Raw genomic sequence first — 22,240 nt, forward strand, 5'->3', positions numbered from 1 at the left:
ACGTGTATATACATTGTATGATGGTCATTGTTGATTTTATGCATATATATATATATATATATATATATATATATATATATGCAAACCTATTTTTGTACCTACTTGTATGTACATCATAGTTCTATGTTTAGTTTGATCAGTCTTAAAACCAGACTCAAATTCCAGTTTGTGTACATATATAAGCTAATTCTGATGGTAATTGACAACTGTTTTTCTTTTACTAAAGATGAGGTTGATAACATAATAAACAATTCTAAAGTGCAGAGAAGATTGAAAGGAAAAAAGAGGAAGAGAAAATGTCAATGTAGGAACTGTTGATGGAAAGCATGGAGAGAATGAAAGGATGAAGATTGAGTTTGAGGAAGATCAGCACAGAAGTCATAGTGCATAGAAGAACAGCAGCAGAGGTGAGGAGGAAGGAGGGGTGGGCAGGGAGGAAAGAGATAAATCAGTTGTAACAGAGAGAGCTTTGGCCAAACAGCTGCTAGAGCTCAGCAGCTTCTCCTCTCTCTGATGATGGAGACCTTGGAGGGAACTGAACTCTGCTTTCCACAATTCCTCAACACCTCCTGCAGGAAGCCAAAGCGTCCTCACTTTGAGGCCATGCTGATTTACATTCTGCTGTCCTCCATCTCTGTGCTCACTGCAGCCCTTAACCTGCTGGTCATCATCTCTATCTCCCACTTCAAGTAGCCAAATACTTCATTAATTTACGAAACTGGTAGATAGTAATATTAAGTATGACCTGATCTTAAACTGTGAGGAAAAGAGTAATTTTCTAAATTTAAATTTAAATCTTTGCTCTATCAATACTATAAATATTGATGCATTTATTGCTGGTCTTCCTCCCCAGGCAGCTTCAGACCCCCCCCAACCTCCTCCTCCTCTCTCTGGCTGTCTCAGATTTCCTCGTGGGCCTCCTCATGTTCTTTCAAATTGTGCTTATCGATGGCTGCTGGTTCCTCGGTGACCTCATGTGCGTTCTGTACGTGTATTCATCATATATTATTACCTCTGCCTCAGTAGGAACCATGGTGATTATATCTGTTGACCGCTATGTGGCTATTTGTCATCCTCTGCATTACTCCACCCAAATCACACTAAAAAGAGCTCAAGTCTGTGTTTCTCTGTGTTGGATATGTTCTGTAATCTTTCAAAGTCTGATTCTACAGGATATCCTGAAACAGCCAGGCAGGTACAATTCCTGCATTGGAGAGTGTATCATTGTCATGGACTTTGTTACTGGACTTGTAGATGTTATATTTTCCTTCATTGTTCCCATTACTATTATTGTTGTTCTGTATATGAGAGTATTTATGGTGGCTGTGTCTCAGGCTCGTGCCATGCGGTCTCATATTGCAGCTGTCACAATCCAGCAATCAGTGAAAGTAACTGCTAAGAAATCTGAAATGAAAGCAGCCAGGACTCTCGGTGTTGTTGTAGTTGTGTTTCTAATATGTCTCTGCCCATATTTTTGTGTCGCTCTTACAGGCCAAGACAACTTGCTCAATGCTTCATCTGCTGCCTTTGTAATATGTCTTTTCTATTTTAACTCCTGTCTAAACCCTGTGATCTATGCCCTTTTCTATCCCTGGTTTAGAAAATCAATTAAGCTCATTGTTACATGTAAGATACTGCAGCCTGACTCCTGTGAGGCCAACATAATGTAGAGAGTCTCTGCGTGGTGCCTGAAATTAGACCCTCGGCATGAACAGAAAAATGTACTTGGTCACGATCAGATCATATATGTGTCTTTACATTGTGTGTGTAACAATATTCACCAAGAATTACCGTTTCATTTTCACTGCAACAGTGAAGCTTTTTTTTTGTCATTTTTAACCACTGTCAACCACCCAGAAATATTGTAACTAGTACTTGGTCACCTAACACCTAAGGACACATGCAAAGTGTTTTGCTGAAATTCCAAAGATGAACAACTACTACAGCACCAGCCTGTTCGTTGGTAATCTCCATACCGTAGGCCTGTGCTTAAGGATATCAGTTTTGATGCAAGTGTAATGGATACAAAACTGAATGTAAAACGTGTTAACCCTTGTGCCCTCCTCAAATTTACTACCCCCTGGACACCTTCGTGGCAAAAATGTACACGCACACAAAAACTGCTATTAAATCATCATACATCAAATTTTTTTCTGATTGTTTTTTTCATAAATCTGTTAAACAACTTCCACCCTGCTCAAAACTACCAAACATTCAATCATTTTCAGGATTTTAACCCTTTAAATGCCAGTTTAATTATTTGAATTATTTCATTATCTATTACAAAAAAACACAAAAAATTTATTATTTTACATATAATAAATAGTAGAGGGATGGGACATTGGTGGTGATTAGAGTCTTGGATATGTCAAAGATTAGCAACAAAATTGATGCATTAGTATGCATTAGTATTTTTTATGTAGTGTCAGATACTCCCTCTGGACACCTTCGTGGCCAAAAGTGCCTCATTGACTTCCATTAAAACCACATTTTTTAATCTCACTGCCATTACAGTATAAAACCATGCATTCTGTAATGTCAGCATTTCATTTTGAAGAAAAGTAGTGATATTTGACATTTTTACTGTATTCCACCATATTCAACCGTTTTCCCATTGCAGGCCGATCCATGAAATTCTTGTATTTTTGCCAGTTATATTACGGAGCCGTGTGGTTACCAGGGGGCCCCACGAGCTTTTTTTGTCTGTGTGTGTGCGTGTGTGAGTGAAATAATTTTTAAATCAACATCTGATTCATCAATGTGAACATTTATTGTGCAAACTGCAACAACAGATAAATGACTTGAGAGAGGATGTGTGTGTTTTAGTTTAGTTCATTTCCAGCTGCAGACCAGCAGGTCCTGCAGCATGTGACCTGGCGCTCTCTACAAATGCACCTGTTACACTTGGTGCAGGTGGTAGAAGACCTCTTTTTTAGGCCTGTGCACAACCAGCACACACCTCTCCTCCTGGTCGAGCTGGTGGCAGCAGTGGCAATGGCGGTGTCGGTGGTTTCTGTGAGGGCAGCAACAGTGGTCTGTAACTCCACCACCATGGCAGCAGCAGCTGCTGTACGCGGGGGGTGCTTTCTCCGCACGACCTCTGAGGTCACCATGGATTTCCCCAGCTCCTCTAAGAACAACCTCCGTCTGTATGTTCTTTGCTGGTTCCAGGAGGGATCCACTGCAGTGAACAGCACGAAAGCATTGAAGGCAGAGACATCAATGCAATTGAAGAAGAGGACAAGAGGCCACCGAGGGGTCCTACCTCCAACTGTAGGTGCTGACCACCTACAAACGACCAAGAAAGAAAAAGAATCTAAATAAATATTCACATTCACAAGTATTTTATATAATTCATTCTTTATATAAATGCAAGAAATAGGTCTAATGAATGATAAGCAATCATAATAAATACATATTTATCTCAAACAAACACATGAAATCAGTGAGAATAAATAGACTAAGTCTGGAATCAATTCATATAGTAATAAAAGCATACAACATACCTTGTCAAGGTTGTCCACGCCACCCTTGCAGCGATTGTAGTCAATGATGATTTGTGGTTTCTGCTTTTCATCCTGATGTATAGTGTATAGCTGGTTCCCGGTGTTTGCTGCTCAGAAGGAGGACATTTCTTCCCCGTCGCGGGATGTAGCTCACCGCTGTGGTGGTGGTTGTGAATGCAAACAGAGATGAGAAGACGGCTCTCTCCTTTGTCTGCTTTAGTGTGGGGGGAAGCTCAGGCTTGTTTGCCCTGATGGTCCCTACCAGGGCCACTTTCTTCCTCAGAAGCTCCTGGGCAAGTGAGTAGGAAGTGAAAAAATTGTCACAAGTAAGTGTGACACCCTTGAGCCCCTCAGTCATGTCCAGGATGACTCGCTTTCCCTGGCCCATTTCTGGAGCTCCACCAGCGGCTTTTCCAGTATATACCTGGCACCTCCAGGCATGTGATGTGGCGACATCTGCGGTGACCCAGATTTTCAGCCCATACTTCGCTGGCTTGCTGGGCATGTACTGCCGGAATTTGCAGCGGCCTCTGAAGGGTACGAGCTGCTCATCAACACAGATGTCGTCCCCTGGACTGAACAGGAGTGGGAGGCGCTGTGTCCACTTGTCCCACATATTCCGGAAAGCAGAAAGCTTATCCTCCTTGTGTCGAGAAGGACGGGTGAGTCGGTCATCGAATCGGAGGCTGGCGCTTATCATTTGAAATCGTTTGTGGGACATGGTGGCCCTGAAGACTGGTCTCCCACTCTGGCCATCCCACAGGCTGCGGGTAGATTCCCCTTTGGACCGGTACACACCTGCCAGGATGAGAAGTCCCATATACGCTCGAATCTCTTGGGCATCCACATCACTCCATCCAGACACTGAACACCTCCCGTGTAGGTTTGTCATTTGCAAAATCAGCTGGATCATGTCAGGAGTGAAGAAAAGGTCAAAAGAGGATGCCACATCATGGATTCTTGATATGGCATATCTCGTGGGCCCTGGCATCATGCCGGTGGGGGCCTGAATGTAGCGCAGCGTCTTGGCATGAGATGGAGACCAGACTTGCCCGTTCTTCGCTGTCCACTCACTGTTAGGATGGGCAGGATCCTCAGTGTCCTCTCCACTTTCAGAGCAAGCGTCAGAGGCCCTCACAGAAGTGGAGGACTCTAGTGAGCATTCCGTGTCAGACTCCCCATCGAAGCTTGTGTCTTCTTCAGATGAGTCCTGCAGCTCGCTGGCAGATAAAGGCTGCATGACCATTTCTGAAGCCTCTTCTGCACTGAAAAGCCTCTTCATTTTTGTTCCTTCTCTTTGCTCCAGGTCTTTCTCCTCACAAATGAAATGACCCCTCAGCCAAGCTGCATGTTTATCTTTGGCTGTGAAAGCAGCCAGGTGCATAAACACACTAATAGTTGTTTTTGTTTTGGAGTACAGCAAAGGCAAGAGGCCATGTTTTTACTCAAGCACCTCTTCAAAGACACATTAAACACATCCCTCAAAAGATGCCCTTATTTCACCCCTGAAATGATCAGTGCGTGCATACAGATTCATACACACACACTCTCTCTCACACATACACACACACAAACACGCATGCACGCACGCACACACACACACCAAAAAAAAAAAAAAACTCTTGGGGCCCCCTGGTAGTCACATGGCTCCATAAAATAACTGGCAAAAATACAAGAATTTCATGCATCGGCCTGCAATGGGAAAACGGTTGAATATAGTGAAATACAGTAAAAATGTCAAATATCACTACTTTTCTTCAAAATGAAATGCTGACATTACAGAATGCATGGTGTTATACTGTAATGGCAGTGAGATTTGGCCACGAAGGTGTCCAGAGGGAGTATCTGACACTACATAAAAAATTCTAATGCAATCAAATCAATTTTGTTGCTAATCTTTGACATATCCAAGACTCTAATCACCACCAATGTCCCATCCCTCTATTATTTATTATATGGAAAATAATTAATTTTTTGTGTTTTTTTGTAATAAATAATGAAATAATTCAAATAATTAAACAGGCATTTAAAGGGTTAAAATCCTGAAAATTATTGAATGTTTGGTAGTTTTAAGCAAGTCTGAAGTTGTTCAAGTGATTTATGAAAAAAAAACAGAAAAAAACTATTGATGTATGATGATTTAATAGCAGTTTTTGTGTGCGTGTACATTTTTGCCACGAAGGTGTCCAGAGGGTGCAAAATGCATCAAGAAAGTATAAAAGACATGTAAGAGTAGAAGACATTGGATTTTAAAAATTTTACTAAAAAGAAAAGTTCTTGCAAAAATTCATGCCAAAAGCTGTAACACAGCCAACATGATCACCAAATAAAAAAAAAAGTTGAGAAAAATGTACAAAAATGCCAGAGGAGGGCACAAGGGTTAAAAACGCACTTTAATTCACTTCCTTAATGTTTTTAGAAAGTGCATTTGAAATAACATTTCACTCTATTTCCTTATTTCCCGAAGTTTAATCGTCAGCTGATATCTGTAATCCATTACTTTCTGTAAAAAGATGTGTTTTGATTGTGTAGCCCTGATCAGTTTCACCTGTCCCTCATTAGTTACTCACTTGGGTGTATTTCGTCTGTGTTCTCCCCTCCTTCTGTGTCAGTTTGTTTTTGATAAGCGTTCCAGCGTTATTCTAGTGTCTCATGTGTTTGGTTTATTGGATTTTGATTGGTTTGACTACACCTCTGCCTACTCCCTACTGGATTTATCTACCTTGTCTTACTGCTTACCTGTGTACCGAACTCTGCCTGTGTAAAGACTGCTTGCTTTCAACCTATCTGAGTCTGTGTTGTGCATTTGAGTCCTCCACCTTGTGAACCTGGTCGTTACAGCACAAACAGGCCACAGTGGACTCAATTGACTCTGATCCTTGGGTTGCTGCTATCCGTGCTCAGCATGGAACACGGATCCGTCACCACGAGGAGCAACTCTCTTCCATGTGCACCGGAGTTTGTGAGCTTGCCAATTGTCACAATGGTTTCCAAACTCTCATCGGTGGCCAGGTCAGTCGTCTCCCAGAGCAAGTCCAACAACTCACCACTCATACCAAGACTTTGTTGGTTCAGCCTCGGAACCCTTTGATAACTCTGGTTCCTAAAGCGGCTCCAGCGCCTAGTCTTGCTCCTCTTCCAGTCCAGGTTTCAACTCCAGCTCTACACCTTTCCCGGCTGAAACGCTTCTCTGGGGTTTCTGGGAACAGTAGGCTGTTCCTGGTTCAGTGTAGTCTCCACTTCAAATTACAAGCTGTAGCCTTCCCCACTGACTGAGCCAAGGTGGCTTACATAATTTTCCACCTGACTGAGAGGGCTGAAGCATGGGCTACAGCGGAGGGGAGTAGGTTGTAACCCAACTGGTCAAAGCAGATGACCGCCCACCTAGACTCTGGTTCTGCTCGAGTTTTCTGCCTCTTAAAAGGAAGTTTTTCCTTGTCACTGTCGCCAAAGTGCTTGCTCATGGTGGGAACCGTTGGGTCTCTGTAATAACATTAGAAAGAGTCTGTCCAGACCTGCTCTATTTTGTAAAGTGTAATGAGATGACTTTTGTTGTGATTTGGCGCTATATAAATAAAATTGAATTGAATTGAATTGAATTGAAGTTGTCGCCCATTTCCAAGTCCCTAGTGAACTTAATGAGTGCTCTCGGCAAACCCTTGGATAAAAGCCGGCCGGGAGGCATTGAGAGCGCTCCTGGATCTGCAGCAGGGTAAGCGCAGCGTGGCAGATTATGCTATAGAGTTTTGCACCTTGGGGGCTGAAAGTGGTTGGAACACCCCTTCGCTGATCAACGCATTCCATCGAGAGTTAAAGGACTCTATCAAGGACCTGTTGGCTCCTCTCAAGATCCCCTCAGACCTTGACTCCTTCAGTGCCGTGACCATTAACATTGACAATCGCCTTCATGAAGGGGAGAAAGAGAGAGTGAGACTGGCAGTTCCTCCTCCCACCCAGGAGGGGCACTGGTCATCTGCCTCCTTCTCGTCTCACTGATCTCCTGCTCGCGCTCCCTCTTCAGTTGGTCTGGAGGGACACATGCAGCTTGGAAGGGCCAAGCTGACGGCGGAGGAGCGAGAGGGCAGATGCATCTACTGCTCTCAGATCGGTCACTTCCTATCTTCGTGTCCAGTAAAAGGCAGGGCTCCCCAGTAACGAGAAGGGTACTGGTGAGCCGAACCACTTCTTTCAATTCCACTTTTGCCAAAGTCTGCTGTTTCCCTTACCTGCTTCTCAGTAGTTTTCCACTCACCCTCCACTCTACCTCCGACTCGCTTTCTGCCTGCTCCCTCCTGGTTCGTCTGCCTTGCTGCCTGTTCATGTGGTTCCGGACCCGCCGCCTTGCCGACCTTGTCTCCTGCCTTATCCCTCACGGTACCGCCACCCCGACTGAACTGTTGTCTGTGAGTGTGAGCTCTCCCTCCTCGCTCCACTCACCTGTTCCTTGGTCCGGCTTCTCCAGCTTAAGCCCCTGGGCTCCTCTCAAGCCCAGAAAGACTCTCTACCTGTTTATGCCTGACCCTGTCTCTCAGGGTCAGGCATTTGGAGGATAGGGGCCGACGTGAACTCGGCTTTGAGGGACTGAAAGACCTCGTCAGCTGAGGGAGACCACTGGAACACTGAGCTGTTGTTGCTGCACGTCTTTCGCCTGCATGGTCTCCCTTCTGACGTGGTCTCCGACCGGGGACCTCAGTTCACCGCTATTTTCTGGAAAGAATTTTACACACTTGTAGGGGCCACCGTCAGTCTGTCATCTGGGTTTCATCCCCAGTCCAACGGTTAGTGGGAGAGGATGAACCAGGAGATGGAGACTGCAAGGCCTCCCAGCACACTGCATCCTGGTCCCGGCAGCACCTGTGGGTTGAGTACGCCCACAATTCACACCCCACAGAACTCTCAATCACCAGGTATTCGTGGATTCTGGGGCTGATGAGAGCTTCATGGACTGGAAGCTGGGCTTGAGACTGTTTTCTCTGCCTAAACCCCTGGAGGCCAATGCCCTGGATGGTTGTTTGCTTTGTCAAAGTCAGACTGTCCGGATATCAATAGCTTTTGAACATAGTGAACTCCTTTTGCTCCACCTCTTCGATTCACCTCATCATCCTCCCCTCCTGGGACTGCCATGGTTGAACCAATATAACGCACACATCAACTGGTCCTTAGGTGAGATTTTGGGGTGGGGAAACGGATGTTGACTCACTTGTTTTTACTCTGTCTCTCCCTCCAAGGTAGTTCTCCAGTGTCCCCCTACTCTGTTGAATTCATCTGGTTCCGGTTTGGGGCTCTCAGGAGGGGGAAGGCGGCTCTCCAGACTCTGACTTTCCTGACCTCTCTGGGGTTCGCTCCTGTTTCCTGGATCTTAAAGAGGTTTTCAACAAAGCCCGGGCAACTTCCCTGCCTCCACATAGCCCCTACGACTGGGCCACCAAGCTGCTCCCCGGTACAGACCTCCCAGAAGCCATTTTACTCTCTGGCGTTCCCTAAAAAGGAGGCTATGGAGAATTATATCACGTCATCTCTCGCTGCCGGCATTATTCGACCATCTTCCTCTTTCGCAGGAGCGGGTTTCTTCTTTGTGGGCAAGAAGGACAAGTCATTACGACCCTGCATCCACTATGGTGGACTCAATGACATCACTATAAAAAGCAGTTACCCCCTCCCTCACATCTCTTTCACCTTTGAACTGCTCCAAGGTGCCATGGTGTTCACCAAATTGGATTTACACAATGCCTATCACTTGGTAAGAATTAGGGAGGCGGACAAGTGGAAAACGGCATTTAACACTCCCACTGGACATTATGACTATTTAGTGATGCCTTTTGGATTGACTAATGCTCCAGCTGTGTTTCAGGCTCTGGTGAACGACGTTCTCCGGAACACGTTGGACAAAGTCGTCTTCGTTTACCTTGACGATATCCTCATCTTCTCCCCTGACAAAGCCACCCATGTCCAACATGTCCACCAGGCACTGTCTTGGCTCCTTGACCATTAGCTTTTTGTTGAAAAAAATTGAATTGGTCTGACATCTCCCTGAAATTTGTCTCTTGTCTGCCCTCCTCTGAAGGTAACACCACCATCCTAACTGTGGTGGACCGTTTCTCCAAAATGGTTCATTTCAACTTACTGGACCACTGACAGCAGTGACTTGAACAACTATGGCTTCCATTGAATAGAAATTACTTCCTGTATTTTTTCCTAAACACTTTTCCTTGATCTTGATGAAAGTCATTTCAAATGTTGCTGCAGCATGGAATTGTGGGACGGCATTAACTCCTTTCCTTTTGTACCCTATGCTGAAGGATATTCGTCCAGCTCTTTTATCACTGCAGACATTTGGATACTTCCGTGTCATTTCAGTCAGTTAGGAACCTTCCTAAGCAAAAGAGACTATTTGTCTGAAACCTTCGTCTATGTCTGAACTACTATGTCTCTGTGCTCATCTGCATCAATAAAGTGCACAGACTGCCATAAATTGCTACAGAAGATCGCATACTTGAAACAGGGATATTGGCAGCGAAGAAGATCGGTGAACTCTACAACACCCTTGCAATGTCTCCCGCTGGTGTGTCAGCTGAGCACAACTCAACTCGACTCAATTTAAATGGACAGCTAACTCTAAATGGCACCTAAACTTTTTTCCACTCACTGAAACTTGAATGGATAAGTTATGTGCTGTAAAGAGGAAGATGAGCACAGAAGTCATAGTGCTTAAGTCTCTACGGAGAGAAGAACAGCAGCAGAGGTGGGGAGGAAGGAGGGGTGGGCAGGGAGGAAAGAGATAAATCAGTTGTAACAGAGAGAGCTTTGGCCAAACAGCTGCTAGAGCTCAGCAGCTTCTCCTCTCTCTGATGATGGAGACCTTGGAGGGAACTGAACTCTGCTTTCCACAATTCCTCAACACCTCCTGCAGGAAGCCAAAGCGTCCTCACTTTGAGGCCATGCTGATTTACATTCTGCTGTCCTCCATCTCTGTGCTCACTGCAGCCCTTAACCTGCTGGTCATCATCTCTATCTCCCACTTCAAGTAGCCAAATACTTCATTAATTTACGAAACTGGTAGATAGTAATATTAAGTATGACCTGATCTTAAACTGTGAGGAAAAGAGTAATTTTCTAAATATTGTATTTAAATCTTTGCTCTATCAACACTATAAATATTGATACATTTATTGCTGGTCTTCCTCCCCAGGCAACTTCAGACCCCCACTAACCTCCTCCTCCTCTCTCTGGCTGTCTCGGATTTCCTCGTGGGCCTCCTCATGTTCTTTCAAATTGTGCTTATTGATGGCTGCTGGTTCCTCGGTGACCTCATGTGTACTCTGTATCAGTATCTAGCATATATTATTACCTCTGCCTCAGTAGGAACCATGGTGATTATATCTGTTGACCGCTATGTGGCTATTTGTCATCCTCTGCATTACTCCACCCAAATCACACTAAAAAGGGCTCAAGTCTCTGTTTCTCTGTGTTGGATATGTTCTGTAATCTTTCAAAGTCTGATTCTACAGGATATCCTGAAACAGCCAGGCAGGTACAACTCCTGCATTGGAGAGTGTATCATTGTCATTGACTTTGTTGCTGGACTTGTAGATGTTATATTTTCCTTCATTGTTCCCATTACTCTTATTGTTGTTCTGTATATGAGAGTATTTATGGTGGCTGTGTCTCAGGCTCGTGCCATGCGGTCTCATATTGCAGCTGTCACAATCCAGCAATCAGTGAAAGTAACTGCTAAGAAATCTGAAATGAAAGCAGCCAGGACTCTCGGTGTTGTTGTAGTTGTGTTTCTAATATGTCTCTGCCCATATTATTGTGTCGCTCTTTCGGGCCAAGACAACTTGCTCAATGCTTCATCTGCTGCCTTTGTAATATGTCTTTTCTATTTTAACTCCTGTCTAAACCCTGTGATCTATGCCCTTTTTTATCCCTGGTTTAGAAAATCAATTAAGCTCATTGTTACATGTAAGATACTGCAGCCTGACTCCTGTGAGGCCAACATAATGTAGAGAGTCTCTGCGTGGTGCCTGAAATTAGACCCTCGGCATGAACAGAAGTATGTACTTGGTCATGATCAGATCATATATGTGTCTTTACATTGTGTATGTTACAATATTCACCAAGAATTACGGTTTCATTTTCACTGCAACAGTGAAGCTTTTTTTTGTCATTTTTAACCACTGTCAACCACCCAGAAATATTGTAACTAGTACTTGGTCACCTAACACCTAAGGACACATGCAAAGTGTTTTGCTGAAATTTCAAAGATGAACAACAACTACAGTACCAGCCTGTTCGTTGGTAATCTCCATACCGTACTCCTGTGCTTAAGGATATCAGTTTTGATGCAAGTGTAATGGATACAAAACTGAATGTAAAACGTGTTAACCCTTGTGCCCTCCTCAAATTTACTACCCTCTAGACACCTTCGTGGCAAAAATGTACACGCACACAAAAACTGCTATTAAATCATCATACATCAAAATTTTTTCTGATTATTTTTTTCATAAATCTGTTAAACAACTTCCACCCTGCTCAAAACTACCAAACATTCAATCATTTTCAGGATTTTAACCCTTTAAATGCCAGTTTAATTATTTGAATTATTTCATTATTTATTACAAAAAAACCCAAAAAATTAATTATTTTACATATTTTCTTCCATATTTTTTTTTATGTTTTTTTTGCTTGAATCCCTTAATCATCTTCAGCCCTGGTCAAAATGATCAAATATTTAATAATATTCAGGATTTTAACTCTTTAAATGCCTGTTTAATTATTTGAATTATTAATTATTTATCTTTAAAAAACACAAAAAATTAATTATTTTCCATATAATAAATAGTAGAGGGATGGGACATTGGTGGTGATTAGAGTCTTGGATATGTCAACGATTTGCAACAAAATTGATTTGATTGCATTAGAATTTTTTATGTAGTGTCAGATACTCCCTCTGGACACCTTCGTGGCCAAAAGTACCTCATTGACTTCCATTAAAACCACATTTTTTAATCTCACTGCCATTACAGTATTAAACCATGCATTCTGTAATGTCAGCATTTCATTTTGAAGAAAAGTAGTGATATTTGACATTTTTACTGTATTCCACCATATTCAACCGTTTTCCCATTGCAGGCCGATCCATGAAATTCTTGTATTTTTGCCAGTTATATTACGGAGCCCTGTGACTACCAGGGGGCCCCAAGAGCTTTTTGTGTGTGTGTGTGTGTGTGTGTGAGTGAAATAATTTTTAAATCAACATCTGATTCATCAATGTGAACATTTATTTTGCAAACTGCAACAACAGATAAATGACTTGAGAGAGGTGTGTGTCTTTATGTTTAGTTCATTTCCAGCTGCAGACCAGCAGGTCCTGCAGCATGTGACCTGGCGCTCTCTACAAATGCACCTGTTACACTTGGTGCAGGTGGCAGAAGACCTCTTTTTTAGGCCTGTGCACAACCAGCACACACCTCTCCTCCTGGTCGAGCTGGTGGCAGCAGTGGCAATGGTACTTCGCTGGCTTGCTGTGCATGTACTGCCAGAATTTGCAGCGGCCTCTGAAGGGTACGAGCTGCTCATCAACACAGATGTCATCCCCTGGATTGAACAGGAGTGGGAGGCGCTGTGTCCACTTGTCCCACATATTCCGGAAAGCAGAAAGCTTATCCTCCTTGTGTCGAGAAGGACGGGTGAGTCGGTCATCGAATCGGAGGCTGGCGCTTATCATTTGAAATCGTTTGTTGGACATGGTGGCCCTGAAGACTGGTCTCCCACTCTGGCCATCCCACAGGCTGCGGGTAGATTCCCCTTTGGACCGGTACACACCTGCCAGGATGAGAAGTCCCATATACGCTCGAATCTCTTGGGCATCCACATCACTCCATCCTGACACTGAACGCCTCCCGTGTAGGTTTGTCATTTGCAAAATCAGCTGGATCATTTCAGGAGTGAAGAAAAGGTCAAAAGAGGATGCCACATCATGGATTCTTGATATGGCATATCTCGTGGGCCCTGGCATCATGCCGGTGGGTGCCTGAATGTAGCGCAGCGTCTTGGCATGAGATGGAGACCAGACTTCCCCTTTCTTCGCTGTCCACTCACTGTTAGGATGGGCAGGATCCTCAGTGTCCTCTCCACTTTCAGAGCAAGCGTCAGAGGCCCTCACAGAAGTGGAGGACTCTAGTGAGCATTCCGTGTCAGACTCCCCATCGAAGCTTGTGTCTTCTTCAGATGAGTCCTGCAGCTCGCTGGCAGATAAAGGCTGCATGACCATTTCTGAAGCCTCTTCTGCACTGAAAAGCCTCTTCATTTTTGTTCCTTCTCTTTGCTCCAGGTCTTTCTCCTCACAAATGAAATGACCCCTCAGCCAAGCTGCATGTTTATCTTTGGTTGTGAAAGTAGCCAGGTGCATAAACACACTAATAGTTGTTTTTGTTTTGGAGTACAGCAAAGGCAAGAGGCCATGTTTTTACTCAAGCACCTCTTCAAAGACACATTAAACACATCCCTCAAAAGATGCCCTTATTTCACCCCTGAAATGATCAGTGCGTGCTTACAGATTCATACACACACACTCTCTCACACATACACACACACACACACGCATGCACGCACGCACACACACACACCAAAAAAAAAAAAAACTCTTGGGGCCCCCTGGTAGTCACATGGCTCCATAAAATAACTGGCAAAAATACAAGAATTTCATGCATCGGCCTGCAATGGGAAAACGGTTGAATATAGTGAAATACAGTAAAAATGTTAAATATCACTACTTTTCTTCAAAATGAAATGCTGACATTACAGAATGCATGGTTTTATACTGTAATGGCAGTGAGATTTGGCCACGAAGGTGTCCAGAGGGAGTATCTGACACTACATAAAAAATTCTAATGCAATCAAATCAATTTTGTTGCTAATCTTTGACATATCCAAGACTCTAATCACCACCAATGTCCCATCCCTCTATTATTTATCATATGGAAAATAATTAATTTTTTGTGTTTTTTTGTAATAAATAATGAAATAATTCAAATAATTAAACAGGCATTTAAAGGGTTAAAATCCTGAAAATTATTGAATGTTTGGTAGTTTTAAGCAAGTTTGAAGTTGTTCAAGTGATTTATGAAAAAAACCCAGAAAAAAACTATTGATGTATGATGATTTAATAGCAGTTTTTGTGTGCGTGTACATTTTTGCCACGAAGGTGTCCAGAGGGTGCAAAATGCATCAAGAAAGTATAAAAGACATGTAAGAGTAGAAGACATTGGATTTTAAAAATTTTACTAAAAAGAAAAGTTCTTGCAAAAATTCATGCCAAAAGCTGTAACACAGCCAACATGATCACCAAATAAAAAAAAAAGTTGAGAAAAATGTACAAAAATGCCCGAGGAGGGCACAAGGGTTAAAAACGCACTTTAATTCACTTCCTTAATGTTTTTAGAAAGTGCATTTGAAATAACATTTCACTCTATTTCCTTATTTCCCGAAGTTTAATCATCAGCTGATATCTGTAATCCATTACTTTCTGTATAAAGATGTGTTTTGATTGTGTAGCCCTGATTAGTTTCACCTGTCCCTCATTAGTTACTCACTTGGGTGTATTTCGTCTGTGTTCTCCCCTCCTTCTGTGTCAGTTTGTTTTTGATAAGCGTTCCAGCGTTATTCTAGTGTCTCATGTGTTTGGTTTATTGGATTTTGATTGGTTTGACTACACCTCTGCCTACTCCCTACTGGATTTATCTGCCTTGTCTTACTGCTTACCTGTGTACCGAACTCTGCCTGTGTAAAGACTGCTTGCTTTCAACCTATCTGAGTCTGTGTTGTGCATTTGAGTCCTCCACCTTGTGAACCTGGTCGCTACAGCACAAACAGGCCACAGTGGACTCAATTGACTCTGATCCTTGGGTTGCTGCTATCCGTGCTCAGCATGGAACACGGATCCGTCACCACGAGGAGCAACTCTCTTCCATGTGCACCGGAGTTTGTGAGCTTGCCAATTGTCACAATGGTTTCCAAACTCTCATCGGTGGTCAGGTCAGTCATCTCCCAGAGCAAGTCCAACAACTCACCACTCATACCAAGACTTTGTTGGTTCAGCCTCGGAACCCTTTGATAACTCTGGTTCCTAAAGCGGCTCCAGCGCCTAGTCTTGCTCCTCTTCCAGTCCAGGTTTCAACTCCAGCTCTACACCTTTCCCGGCTGAAACGCTTCTCTGGGGTTTCTGGGAACAGTAGGCTGTTCCTGGTTCAGTGTAGTCTCCACTTCAAATTACAAGCTGTAGCCTTCCCCACTGACTGAGCCAAGGTGGCTTACATAATTTTCCACCTGACTGAGAGGGCTGAAGCATGGGCTACAGCGGAGGGGAGTAGGTTGTAACCCAACCGGTCAAAGCAGATGACCGCCCACCTAGACTCTGGTTCTGCTCGAGTTTTCTGCCTCTTAAAAGGAAGTTTTTCCTTGTCACTGTCGCCAAAGTGCTTGCTCATGGTGGGAACCGTTGGGTCTCTGTAATAACATTATAAAGAGTCTGTCCAGACCTGCTCTATTTTGTAAAGTGTAATGAGATGACTTTTGTTGTGATTTGGCGCTATATAAATAAAATTGAATTGAATTGAATTGAATTGAAGTTGTCGCCCATTTCCAAGTCCCTAGTGAACTTAATGAGTGCTCTCGGCAACCCCTTGGATAAAAGCCGGCCGGGGAGGCATTGAGAGCGCTCCTGGATCTGCAGCAGGGTAAGCGCAGCGTGGCAGATTATGCTATAGAGTTTTGCACCTTGGGGGCTGAAAGTGGTTGGAACACCCCTTCGCTGATCGACGCATTCCATCGAGAGTTAAAGGACTCTATCAAGGACCTGTTGGCTCCTCTCAAGATCCCCTCAGACCTTGACTCCTTCAGTGCCGTGACCATTAACATTGACAATCGCCTTCATGAAGGGGAGAAAGAGAGAGTGAGACTGGCAGTTCCTCCTCCCACCCAGGAGGGGCACTGGTCATCTGCCTCCTTCTCGTCTCACTGATCTCCTGCTCGCGCTCCCTCTTCAGTTGGTCTGGAGGGACCCATGCAGCTTGGAAGGGCCAAGCTGACGGCGGAGGAGCGAGAGGGCAGATGCATCTACTGCTCTCAGATCGGTCACTTCCTATCTTCGTGTCCAGTAAAAGGCAGGGCTCCCCAGTAACGAGAAGGGTACTGGTGAGCCGAACCACTTCTTTCAATTCCACTTTTGCCAAAGTCTGCTGTTTCCCTTACCTGCTTCTCAGTAGTTTTCCACTCACCCTCCACTCTACCTCCGACTCGCTTTCTGCCTGCTCCCTCCTGGTTTGTCTGCCTTGCTGCCTGTTCATGTGGTTCCGGACCCGCCGCCTTGCCGACCTTGTCTCCTGCCTTATCCCTCACGGTACCGCCACCCCGACTGAACTGTTGTCTGTGAGTGTGAGCTCTCCCTCCTCGCTCCACTCACCTGTTCCTTGGTCCGGCTTCTCCAGCTTAAGCCCCCGGGCTCCTCTCAAGCCCAGAAAGACTCTCTACCTGACGGTAGCTCTGAACTGTGCAGCTACTTCCCTGCTCTCCGCTCTGTCTGCTCTCGAGAGTAACAAAAGTGACACTGGTTCACACTGGTTCAGTGTGCTGCATTTGGGTTCTCACTACACCTGTTACAGTACATTCTTGCTAAAGATGGACCCAGCGCACTCCTCTTTGCCGCAGCCGACAGCAGCTGAAATCCAACAAGCTACAGCAAACCAATCACAGGGACTAGCAGCGCTAGCCGCTCAAGTCCAGCAACTGGCAGCAGCCTTCGCCCAACCGGCAGCCCCTGCTTCTCCTCCGACAGAGATCTGAAAGTCTGCAACCCCTTTATTACAAACTGTTCTATTCTCTTCACCCTGCAGCCCCATACCTTTGCCTCCGAGGAGGCCAGAGTGGTGTTCACCATTAACCGCTTTACTGGGTGAGCTCGCCTGTGGGGGACTGCTGAGCGGGAGTGCCGGACACCTGCCTGCTCCTCCTTCCAAGCCTGGTCTCCATGGGCCCTGACACTACAGGGGGCCTGCTGGGTCATCCTGCCACCAAGTTTGCCTTCAATAGGCTGCTGCTCCCCAGCTGCCCGCTTGCTCCAGTCCTCCACCTGACTTTTCGGGGGTGTCAGTCGAGTACCATGAGTACAGGGTGGTCATCAGCAAATCCAAGGCGACCTCATAGACTATCGGGGTCGAAATGACATTACTGTGAAGAACCGTTACCCCCTTCTTCTCATCTCCTCCAACTTCAAGCTCCAGGAGGGAGTCACCATCTTCACCAAATTGGACCAAGCGGTAAGGCCTACCACTTGGTCCGCATCCGGGAGGGAGATAAGTGTAAGACGTCCTTCAATACCCCCACTGGTCAGTACGAGTATCTGGTCATGCCCTTTGGCCTCACCAACGGTCCTGCTATTTTCCAGGCTCTAATGAATGACGTGCTCCAGGACATGATTAACAAGCACGTGTTTGTTTACCTGGATGACATTTCGATCTTCTCACAAACTGAGGAGGAACACATTCAACACGTCCAGGCGGTCCTGCAGCGGCTCCTGGAGAACTCACTCCACGTCAAGGCAGAGAAGTGTGAGTTTCACTCTCCCTCTGTCTCCTTCTTGGGTTACGTCGTGAGTCCAGGAAGTATCCAGATGGATCCCGCCAAGGTGTCTGCCGTCTCGGCCTGGCCCACTCCTGACTCCCGCAAGCAGCTACAATGTTTCCTGGGCTTCGCCAACTTCTATCGAAGGTTCATGCGGGACTACAGCGCGGTGGCTGCCCCACTCACGGCACTAACCTCCTCCAGGATGCTGTTTCAGTGGTCTCCCTCAGCTGACGAGGTCTTTCAGTCCCTCAAAGCCGAGTTCACGTCGGCCCCTATCCTCCAAATGCCTGACCCTGAGAGACAGTTTGTGGTGGAGGTGGACACCTTCGAAGTGGGGGTGGGAGCGGTGCTCTCCCAATGGTTGACCAGAGACCAGAAGCTCCAACTCTGCAGTTTCTCATGCAGGCCCAGGCCGAGAGGAACTATGACATCGGCAATCAGGAGCTTCAGGCGGTCAAACTGGCCCTTGAGGAATGGCGCCACTGGCTTGAGGGAACCAAGTTGCCATTTTTGGTTTGGACCGACCACAAGAACTTGGAATACATTTGGTCGGCCAAAAGACTAAACGCCTGACAGTCCAGATGGTCCCTCTTCCTCACTAAATTCAACTTTTCCCTCTCCTAGGAGGTTGAGGAGAGGATTAAGGATGCGTTGGAGGATCAGCCTAGGCCCAGCTCTTGTCCTCCTAATGGCCTGTTCGTCCCTCCTTCCCTACGTTCCGACGTCCTCCAGTGGGCCCACAACTCCCGACTCTCCTGTCACCCTGGGATCCAGCGGAGCAGAGAAGTGGTGCAGCAGAGATTTTGGTAGGCGACCCTGGATACTCGGGAGTTTGGAAATGCCTGTCCGGGCACATTTTGTGCCACTGCCCAAGATTCCCTCGGCAAAGGAGACAGCTGAGCTGGTGTTGCTGCACGTCCTTCGCCTGCATGGTCTCCCTTCTGACGTGGTCTACGACCGGGGACCTCAGTTCACCGCTATTTTCTGGAAAGAATTTTACACACTTGTAGGGGCCACCGTCAGTCTGTCATCTGGGTTTCATCCCCAGTCCAACGGTTAGTGGGAGAGGATGAACCAGGTGATGGAGACTGCAAGGCCTCCCAGCACACCGCATCCTGGTCCCGGCAGCTCCTGTGGGTTGAGTACGCCCACAAATCATGCCCCACAGAACTCTCAATCACCAGGTATTCGTGGATTCTGGGGCTGATGAGAGCTTCATGGACTGGAAGCTGGGCTTGAGACTGTTTTCTCTGCCTAAACCTCTGGAGGCCAATGCCCTGGATGGTTGTTTGCTTTGTCAAAGTCAGCCTGTCCGGATATCAATAGCTTTTGAACATAGTGAACTCCTTTTGCTCCACCTCTTCGATTCACCTCATCATCCTTTCCTCCTGGGACTGCCATGGTTGAACCAATATAACGCACACATCAACTGGTCCTTAGGTGAGATTTTGGGGCGGGGAAATGGATGTTGACTCACGTGTTTTTACTCTGTCTCTCCCTCCAAGGTAGTTCTCCAGTGTCCCCCTACTCCGTTGAATCCATCTGGTGCCGGTTCGGGGCTCTCAGGAGGGGGAAGGCGGCTCTCCAGACTCTGACTTTCCTGACCTCTCTGGAGTTCGCTCCTGTTTCCTGGATCTTAAAGAGGTTTTCAAAAAGCCCGGGCAACTTCCCTGCCTCCACATAGCCCCTACGACTGGGCCATCAAGCTGCTCCCCGGTACAGACCTCCCAGATGCCATTTTACTCTCTGGCGTTCCCTAAAAAGGAGGCTATGGAGAATTATATCACGTCATCTCTCGCTGCCGGCATTTTTCGACCATCTTCCTCTTTCGCAGGAGCGGGATTCTTCTTTGTGGGCAAGAAGGACAAGTCATTACGACCCTGCATCCACTATGGTGGACTCAATGACATCACTATAAAAAGCAGGTACCCCCTCCCTCTCATCTCTTTCACCTTTGAACTGCTCCAAGGTGCCAAGGTGTTCACCAAATTGGATTTACACAATGCCTATCACTTGGTAAGAATTATGGAGGCGGACAAGTGGAAAACGGCATTTAACACACCCACTGGACATTATGACTATTTAGTGATGCCTTTTAGATTGACTTATGCTCCAGCTGTGTTTCAGGCTCTGGTGAACGACGTTCTCCGGAACATGTTGGACAAAGTCGTCTTCATTTACCTTCTTCTCTCTTGTCTGACCTCCTCTGAAGGTAACACCACCATCCTAACTGTGGTGAACCATTTCTCCAAAATGGTCCATTTCAACTTACTGGACCACTGACAGCATTGCCTTGAACAACTATGGCTTCCGTTGAAAAGAAATTACTTCCTGTATTTTTTCCTGAACACTTTTCCTTGATCTTGATGAAAGTCATTTCAAATGTTGCTGCAGCATGGAATTGTGGGACGGCATTAACTCCTTTCCTTTTGTACCCTATGCTGAAGGAGATTCGTCCAGCTCTTTTATCACTGCAGACACTTGGATACTTCGTGTCATTTCAGTCAGTTAGGAACCTTCCTAAGCAAAAGAGACTATTTGTCCGAAACCTTCGTCTATGTCTGAACTACTATGTCTCTGTGCTCATCTGCATCAATAAAGTGCACAGACTGCCATAAATTGCTACAGAAGATCGCATACTTGAAACAGGGATATAGGCAGCGAAGAAGATCGGTGAACTCTACAACACCCTTGCAATGTCTCCCGCTGGTGTGTCAGCTGAGCAGAACTCAACTCGACTCAATTTAAATGGACAGCTAACTCTAAATGGCACCTAAACTTTTTTCCACTCACTGAAACTTGAATGGATAAGTTATGTGCTGTAAAGGGGAAGATGAGCACAGAAGTCATAGTGCTTAAGTCTCTACGGAGAGAAGAACAGCAACAGAGGTGAGGAGGAAGGAGGGGTGGGCAGGGGGGAAAGAGATAAATCAGTTGTAACAGAGAGAGCTTTGGCCAAAAAGCTGCTAGAGCTCAGCAGCTTCTCCTCTCTCTGATGATGGAGACCTTGGAGGGAACTGAACTCTGCTTTCCACAATTCCTCAACACCTCCTGCAGGAAGCCAAAGCGTCCTCACTTTGAGGCCATGCTGATTTACATTCTGCTGTCCTCCATCTCTGTGCTCACTGCAGCCCTTAACCTGCTGGTCATCATCTCTATCTCCCACTTCAAGTAGTATAATTTATAAATGTTTTCTCAGTAATATTTTTGTATTTCAGTCTTTGCTCTGTCTGCTTTTATTTGAATGATAATTGATACGATGAATATTGATACATTTATTGCTGGTCTTCCTCCCCAGGCAGCTTCAGACCCCCACCAACCTCCTCCTCCTCTCTCTGGCTGTCTCAGATTTCCTCGCGGGCCTCCTCATGTTCTTTCAAATTGTGCTCATAGACGGCTGCTGGTTCCTCGGTGACCTCATGTGTACTCTGTATCAGTATCTAGCATATATTATTACCTCTACCTCAGTAGGAACCATGGTGATTATATCTGTTGACCGCTATGTGGCTATTTGTTATCCTCTGCATTACTTCACCCAAATCACACTAAAAAGGGCTCAAGTCTCTGTTTCTCTGAGTTGGATATGTTCTGTAATCTTTAGTCTGATTCTACAGGATATCCTGAAACAACCAGGCAGGTACAATTCCTGCATTGGAGAGTGTATCATTGTCATGGACTTTGTTACTGGACTTGTAGATGTTATATTTTCCTTCATTGTTCCCATTACTATTGTTGTTGTTCTGTATATGAGAGTATTTATGGTGGCTGTGTCTCAGGCTCGTGCCATGAGGTCTCATGTTGTAGCTGTCACAATCCAGCAATCAGTGAAAATAACTGCTAAGAAATCTGAAATGAAAGCAGCCAGGACTCTCGGTGTTGTTGTAGTTGTGTTTCTAATATGTCTCTGCCCATATTATTGTGTCGCTCTTACGGACAAAGACAACTTGCTCAATGCTTCATCTGCTGCCTTTGTAATATGTCTTTTCTATTTTAACTCCTGTCTAAACCCTGTGATCTATGCCCTTTTCTATCCCTGGTTTAGAAAATCAATTAAGCTCATTGTTACATGTAAGATACTGCAGCCTGACTCCTGTGAGGCCAACATAATGTAG

The 22,240-nt window shown here is 45.4% G+C and overlaps 3 protein-coding genes and 1 pseudogene across 3 annotated transcripts; 3 read left to right on the forward strand and 1 right to left on the reverse strand.

Moving 5' to 3' along the window:
- The first annotated feature begins 432 nt into the window (after positions 1-432).
- LOC139292373 (trace amine-associated receptor 13c-like) lies at positions 433-1,670 on the forward strand. The gene is made up of 2 exons (XM_070914699.1): positions 433-689; positions 854-1,670. The coding sequence occupies exons 1-2, from the start codon at positions 514-516 to the stop codon at positions 1,668-1,670; spliced, it is 993 nt and encodes a 330-aa protein (XP_070770800.1). The 5' UTR covers positions 433-513.
- Positions 1,671-2,822: 1,152 nt separating this feature from the next.
- Positions 2,823-4,752, reverse strand: LOC139292602 (piggyBac transposable element-derived protein 4-like; annotated as a pseudogene).
- A 5,521-nt stretch (positions 4,753-10,273) lies between these two features.
- Positions 10,274-11,512, forward strand: LOC139292008 (trace amine-associated receptor 13c-like). The gene is made up of 2 exons (XM_070914117.1): positions 10,274-10,530; positions 10,696-11,512. The coding sequence occupies exons 1-2, from the start codon at positions 10,355-10,357 to the stop codon at positions 11,510-11,512; spliced, it is 993 nt and encodes a 330-aa protein (XP_070770218.1). The 5' UTR covers positions 10,274-10,354.
- Positions 11,513-21,042: 9,530 nt separating this feature from the next.
- On the forward strand, positions 21,043-22,240 carry LOC139292009 (trace amine-associated receptor 13c-like). Its single transcript, XM_070914118.1, has 2 exons — positions 21,043-21,299; positions 21,427-22,240. The coding sequence occupies exons 1-2, from the start codon at positions 21,124-21,126 to the stop codon at positions 22,238-22,240; spliced, it is 990 nt and encodes a 329-aa protein (XP_070770219.1). The 5' UTR covers positions 21,043-21,123.

The sequence above is a fragment of the Enoplosus armatus genome, chromosome 11 (assembly GCF_043641665.1).
Source record: "Enoplosus armatus isolate fEnoArm2 chromosome 11, fEnoArm2.hap1, whole genome shotgun sequence".
In the NCBI taxonomy this organism is placed as follows: domain Eukaryota; kingdom Metazoa; phylum Chordata; class Actinopteri; order Centrarchiformes; family Enoplosidae; genus Enoplosus; species Enoplosus armatus.

Excerpts from the sequence above, each read along its gene's own strand:
- LOC139292373 (XM_070914699.1), top strand. The coding sequence starts at position 514 with ATGATGGAGACCTTGGAGGGAACTGAACTCTGCTTTCCACAATTCCTC. Across the intron at positions 690-853 it reads ATCTCTATCTCCCACTTCAA|GCAGCTTCAGACCCCCCCCA; the intron begins GTAGCCAAATAC and ends CTTCCTCCCCAG.
- LOC139292008 (XM_070914117.1), top strand. The coding sequence starts at position 10,355 with ATGATGGAGACCTTGGAGGGAACTGAACTCTGCTTTCCACAATTCCTC. Across the intron at positions 10,531-10,695 it reads ATCTCTATCTCCCACTTCAA|GCAACTTCAGACCCCCACTA; the intron begins GTAGCCAAATAC and ends CTTCCTCCCCAG.
- LOC139292009 (XM_070914118.1), top strand. The coding sequence starts at position 21,124 with ATGATGGAGACCTTGGAGGGAACTGAACTCTGCTTTCCACAATTCCTC. Across the intron at positions 21,300-21,426 it reads ATCTCTATCTCCCACTTCAA|GCAGCTTCAGACCCCCACCA; the intron begins GTAGTATAATTT and ends CTTCCTCCCCAG.